This window comes from Pinus tabuliformis, chromosome 7, assembly GCF_031772625.1.
Source record: "Pinus tabuliformis cultivar Carrire ecotype Pingquan chromosome 7, CPIR1, whole genome shotgun sequence".
Classification (NCBI taxonomy): domain Eukaryota; kingdom Viridiplantae; phylum Streptophyta; class Pinopsida; order Pinales; family Pinaceae; genus Pinus; species Pinus tabuliformis.
Genome location: NC_142293.1, coordinates 41,161,700 through 41,168,258, shown reverse-complemented (window position 1 = coordinate 41,168,258; position 6,559 = coordinate 41,161,700). Strand labels below are relative to the sequence as shown.

At 43.3% G+C, this 6,559-nt stretch overlaps 1 protein-coding gene across 1 annotated transcript; it reads right to left on the bottom strand.

The window, feature by feature from the left end:
• Window positions 1-839: 839 nt before the first annotated feature.
• On the bottom strand, window positions 840-1,457 carry LOC149245136 (uncharacterized). The gene has a single exon (XM_089437127.1). It carries the CDS (start codon window positions 1,455-1,457, stop codon window positions 840-842), a length of 618 nt encoding a protein of 205 aa, XP_089293253.1.
• Between the last annotated feature and the right edge of the window lie 5,102 nt (window positions 1,458-6,559).

The following is a 6,559-nucleotide window of genomic DNA, read 5'->3' as shown; positions in this document are numbered from 1 at the left end:
TGTGAGGGAACTTGACCCTATCGATTCTAGCTATGAATTGCTATTCTGGACAATGTAAATGAAATTCGTTTTTAATGAAAGAAAGTTATGGTGATTGATACCTGTGATGTCTTCGCTTGTCTTTCGGTTACGTGCTAGGCATTCAATTTGTTTGCTTGTCTTTCATTTAGTGGCTGTGCGTTGAACGTATTCGCTCATCCATAATTGTATTGTTGTGCGCTTGTATGTAAGCGTGACTGCTTGTCTTGTGGCCTGGAATTTATTTAAGATTCTCTCTGCTTGTCTACAATTTAACTGTAATTCGTACTTGTACAATAGCCATGACAGTGTGCTTAGTTTATAATAATACAAAGGTCTGTTAAATGATGAAAAACATAGGAATGAGAGATCAACAAATAATTTAGAAAGTAATTTTGATGGACAGTACTTTTCTGGTTTTGAATGCTTGACAATTCTATTAGTAAATTTACTCAGCTTATTCTCTTCTGAACTGACCCTTTTCCAGTACATGTATTTTTGGCTTTATAGCCTCTATCTTCAGATAAGGCTTACAGTTTGTCTTTTTCTGTTACAAAGACAGTTACATAACTTCTGTTTCTATCCGTAACTATAATCATTTTGACATTACAATACTTGTAGGACAGTTAAGAGTTATTTCTCCTAATTACATAAACTACCTTTTAATCAACAATGAAACTACAGTAATCCTAAACTGGAAAAGTAAAGACATCTAACTGTTGTTGACTTGTAAAATAAAGTAAAAGAAAAAATTATTCCCAATAGAATTTTAACAGTTCAGTTCCTCGCTTGTGAACCTGGTTGGAGTCCTTTCTGCCTCATCACTGTGAGCTGGATGCTCCTGCATCAGGCTCCTGGGGTGAGAAAAGATCATGACTCCGGTTCATGAGCTCCTCCACTAATGTCCCTGTTCGTTCAATCTGCCTGGCGTCAAGCCATGAGCTGTCCTCAATCGGACGGTTCTTCCACTTGACCAGGTACTGAAAATAATTTTTCCGCCGAGTACGCCTAACTACCTGAGTTTCGAGGATGCTTTCGATCTCAGGAGGTTGGACATAAGGCATTTGTTTCTTCCAACTTTCTCCGTCTTCCTGGGTGTTCCGCGTGGATTGTCCGGGTTCATCCTTCTTCTCTTCCAACAGATCGCCTGTATACGGAAACAAATCTGCCACATTGAAGATAGGTGATATGCCTACTCCAGGTGGTAGTTGTATTTCGTAGGCATTCGCTGAAAACTTCCTCAAGATCTTACAAGGCCCTATCTTCTTGTATTTCAGTTTATTGTACGTACCTTTAGGGAACTGCTCCTTACGTAAGTGTACCAGAACTTCATCCCCTACCTCAAAATGAACTTCTCTTCTCCTCAAATCTGCATGTCCATTATACTTCGAGCTGCTGTCCCGTAATTTTGCCTTCACCTGTTCGTGTAAATCCCTCATTGCATTTGCAAAATCTTCTCCATCCGCACTCCGTCATTCCTGTAACCCAAGATCCCGAAGCTCATGCACTCCACGAGGGTGCATGCCATAAAGAATCTGGAAGGGACTGAGACCCGTGCTACGATTCAGCGAATCGTTGTAAGCAAACTCTGCTTGCGCTAGCACTCAGTCCCACATTCTAGAATTTTCTCCGACTAAGCTGCATAACAGATTTCCTAGACTTCTGTTCACAACTTCTGTTTTCCCGTCGGTCTGCGGGTGGTAAGCAGAACTATAGCTTAATTGGGTGTTCATCTTTTTCCACAAGGTACACCAAAAATGTCCCGTGAACTTCATGTCTCTATCTGATAGGATGGTTGTTGGTAACCCGTGTAATCTGACAATCTCATTAAAAAACAAGTGGGCCACGTAAGTGGCATCACTAGTTTTCCGACAAGGTACAAAATGTGCCATTTTCGAGAAACGATCTACCACTACCATTACCGAATCATATCCTTTCTGTGTTTTTGGCAGTCCCAACACGAAATCTAAACTCACTGAATCCCAAGGTCTCCCTGGAATAGGCAATGGCATATACAATCCTGTGTTCTGGCTATGCCCCTTCGCTAGTTGACACACCTTACACTTAACCACAAAACGTTGTACGTCCCATCGCATTCTTGGCCAAAAATAGAAGTGACTAAGTTGCTCCAAAGTCTTGTCAATACCAAAGTGTCCAGCCAAACCCCCACTGTGTTTTTCACGAATGATGTTCTCCCTCATAGAACAGCTGGGGATACACAGTTGTCCTCCCTTAAAAAGCAATTTCTCCTGTATGTTATAGTCCAACCAAGGACTATTTCCTCTTATCAAAGGATTTTGGCACGCCTCATAGGCTTCTCTGAAATCTGTGTCTGTCTTATAAAGATCCCGTAAATGTTCAAAGCCCAAAACCTGCACAGTGCTTTCCTGCAAAAGTAAAGCTTTTCTGCTCAATGCGTCGGCTACCTTATTCGCTTGCCCGCTGACATGCTTCAGCACAAAATTAAAACTCTGTAAGTACTCCACCCATTTGGCATGTTTATGATTAAGTTTGTGTTGCTGCATTACATATTGTAATGCAGAATTATCTGAAAACAGCACGAACTCGTTCCCCAACAAATAATGCCTCCAGTGCCTTAGCACCTGTACCACTGCGTAGAATTCCTTGTCATACGAGGAGTACTTCTGCCTACTCTCATTCAGTTTTTCACTGAAAAATGCCACCGGTCTGTCCTCCTGACTGAGTACAGCCCCGATTGCTGTTCCACTAGCATCACAACGTACCTGAAATAATTTTTGAAAATCTGGTAGCCTGAGAATCGGTCTTTCTATTATTTTCTTTTTCAATAGTTGAAAGCTCTTTTCTACTGCTTCTGTCCATCGAAAAGGTTGGCTGGCCTTTTTTATGGTCTCCAACATAGGAGCACAAATTCCGCTGAAATTTTTAATAAACTTCCTGTAAAAACTCGCTAATCCGTGGAAACTACGTACCTCAAACAAATTCTTCGGTGACGGCCAATTTATGATTGTTGTCACTTTCTCCGGATCCATCTTTAATTCGTTCTCCGCTATCACAAATCCCAAATAAATTAACTCTTTCTGCAAAAACGTACATTTCTTCAAATTGATCAATAACTTGTTCTGCTGTAGCTTCTCCAACACTTTACGCACATGTCGGAAGTGTTCTTCTCGTGTCTTACTAAAAATAAGTATGTCGTCCAAATAAACAATTACAAACTTCCCAATATATTCCTTTAGCATCTCATTCATGAGTCTCATGAAGGTGCTAGGCGCATTGCTCAACCCGAACGGCATGACCAGCCATTCATATAAGCCCTCATTGGTTTTAAAAGCTGTCTTCCACTCGTCTCCCTCACGTATCCGAATCTGGTGATATCCGCTCTTTAAATCTATCTTAGAAAAGTAAGCTGCCCCACTCAGACAGTCCATCATATCATCCATACGCGGTAACGGAAACCTGTACTGTATGGTGATTTTATTGATGGCCCTAGAACCAGTGCACATCCACCATTCTCCTCCCTTTTTGGGGGCGAGAACTGTTGGTACAGCACATGGGCTCAAACTCTCCCTGATCAATCCTTTGTCCAATAGCTCCTGCACCTGTTTTCTGATTTCTTCATTATCCTTGGGGCTCATTCGATAAGCTGCCTTATTTGGTAAGCTGGCTCCTGGTATGAAATCAATATGGTGACTAATGCTCCGCTTGGGAGGTAACTTATCCGGCAAGTCGTCCACTACTATATCTGTAAACTCTTCCAACATCTGCTGTATTTCTATAGGCAAATCTGTGATTTCTGTGTGCAACAAAACTGTCCTTGTCTTTCTGACTACAGCATAATTCATCTCGCTGTTTTCAACCTGCTTTAAAAATTGTTTTCCGCTCATAAGCAACGCCTTAGGTTCATTTACTTCAGCTGCCTCTTTCTCTTCCCTGATAGGCACAAGGGTATGCCTAACCCCATCTTTTTCGAACTTATAACAGTTCAACACCCCATCATGTGTCACCTTTTTGTCATATTAGGTCTGCCCAACAAGATGTGGCATACGTCCATTGGCATAATGTCGCAAATAATTTTGTCCTTATAACGTCCTATCTGAAATTCCACTTCACTCTGCTCATCCACTAGCAACTGGTGTCCCTTCTGTAGCCATGAAACTCGATATGGACTGGGGTGTTTCAGACGCTTCAGTCCTAACTTCTCCACCATCTTGACTGACACCAAATTGTCAGTACTTCCGCTGTCAATTATCATTTTACAGCACTTACCTTGTGATTTACAAACTGTCCTGAACAGAGCTTTCCGTTGCGTCTGCTCAATACTCTCATCAACTGGCTTCAACAACACCTTACGCAGCACTAAAGCTTCTCCTGTTTCTGGGGCATTTTCTGCCTCTTGAGGGGGTGCTGCTGCTTCCTCTGGTTGCGCCACATATGCGCCTCGCTGTCCAGTTGAATCTATTTCTGGGCACTCAAAAGAGCGGTGCCCCCACTTGTGGCATCTGTAGCACTGGTAACCAGCTCCCCTTCCACGGCCATTTCCTCTGCCGCGCTGAAACGATCTGCCACCTCTCGTTCCATCTCCTTTTTCTGCTGTTCCCGAAGTTCTCGAACTGCTGGCTTCCTCACTGTTGCTGGCAGTTCGGCCCTTGCCATAGGACTGGCCTCTTCCTCTATTAGACCCTCGTCCTCTCCGGGCATTCTGTCTTTGGTTAATTTTTTCCTCTGCTTTGACCGCGCTCTGGTATGCCTCCTCCGTATTGTTGGGAGACAAAATACTTATTTCATCCAAAATCTCCATCCTCAGCCCATTTACATATCTGGCTGTCCTTTCTGCTGTATCCTATGTGTATCCTGCTCGAAAATTTACTCGATAAAATTCCTCCATATACTCTTTCACCGTCAGACCCCTCTGTCTCAAATTCTGAACCTGCCTCTGTAACGCAATTTGGTAATCTCTTGGCAGAAATCTGCCCTTCAATTTAGCTACCATCCTCGTCCAAGTCTTTATCGGAGGTTTGTTCAATCTCTTCCTCTCATTCTGGACACTGTCCCACCACAGGGTTGCGTGTCCTTTCAGCTTTGTTGCTGCAAATTTGACCCTACGGTCTTCACTAATTTCCTCGCATTCAAAGTATTTGTCCATCTCGCTAATCCAATCTAATACAACATCAATCGATAAACTGCCATCGTAGGTTGGTAATTCTGGTTTTGGTTTGCTATTTGACAATAATACAGACTTCAATAACTTCACTTCTGGTGAATCACCTTCAGCCCCATCTGCCGCTACTTCCACTTCTTCTTCACTCACATCACCTAACTCTGGATCTCTCCTCCTGCCTGCCTCTACTGCTTCCAATCGGGCAGTAAGAACTCTGAGTTCTTCTCTTAACGCCTCATCTGCCATTCTACGGGCACCTCTGCCTCGTCCTCGTCTACCTATATCCATTTCTCCCAAATCTCTTCAACTCAAACTGCTCTGATACCACTCTGATGGGACCCGGCCCACTTGGTGTAGCTTTTGCACTTTATATGATATTTGGTTTGTTGACGTGGCGGTGAACTGTTGTCTTTCCCGTGGCTCTGTAGTTGTGGTAGCTGTGCATTGAATGCAAATGTAAATGTGACAGTACCCTGCCTTGGTAAACTATACAACCCTAATATTCACGCGCCTTCTCGACTCTTCTCTGTTTATCGTTCTGTTGGCTCCGAGGGTTTGCGAGCTCTGCGTATGGAAAAATGATGGGTGCGCTGTGCTATGGTTCCTTCGCCTTCTGGTAACGCTGCCTTGTCTGTGGCTGCAAGCACAGGAATATCCGGGAAGCGACTTCAGTTTTTGATACAGGTAAAATGTTTCTCCATGCTTCAATTTTTTTACTTGCTCCTCGTTCTGGGTCTAACCCCAAATTGTTCCTCCTCTCTTCAGTTGCTCTGTGGCGTACTCTGCTTCAAAAATATGGCTTCTCCTCTCGCGTTCTCCAGGTAAGGGTTTTCTTTTTTTTTCGTTATCAGTCTTTATGTTGATTTTAGAGGGTTTCGTCCCTCTGAGCTTTTCTGTGGCTCGAACTCATTCACGCCTGGTTCTTGCAGGTCCTCTCAGGCGACCTGGACGGCGCAAGCCCCTGTGTTCAACGACATTTGGTTGCGTATCTTTTGGTAGGCCTGCAACCTGTTCTGTTCTGCTGAATATGGGTCACTGTTCGAAGGACGGCCCGTCCAATAGTTAGTTGTCCGGTCACTGTGTGGTCCTCTGTTTTCCGTTGTTGTTCTGAGTTGAGTCCTATGTGTGGAAATGTGGCTTCAACGTAACCCTGTTACAAATCTATTTCAAACCCTAACCTAGGGTTTTATGCTTGACCTGTATAATTGTAATTTTTGGTTGAATTTTCACTCACCGTGACTATGTTGGTCTCTGTATATGTGAGGGAACTCGACCCTATCGATTCTAGCTATGAATTGCTATTCTGGACAATGTAAATGAAATTCGTTTTTAATGAAAGAAAGTTATGGTGATTGATACCTGTGATGTCTCTGCTTGTCTTTCGGTTACGTGCTGGGCATT

What these genes read in the sequence shown, in the direction of transcription:
- LOC149245136 (XM_089437127.1), bottom strand. Translation starts at nt 1,457, where the DNA reads ATGAGGGATTTACACGAACAGGTGAAGGCAAAATTACGGGACAGCAGC.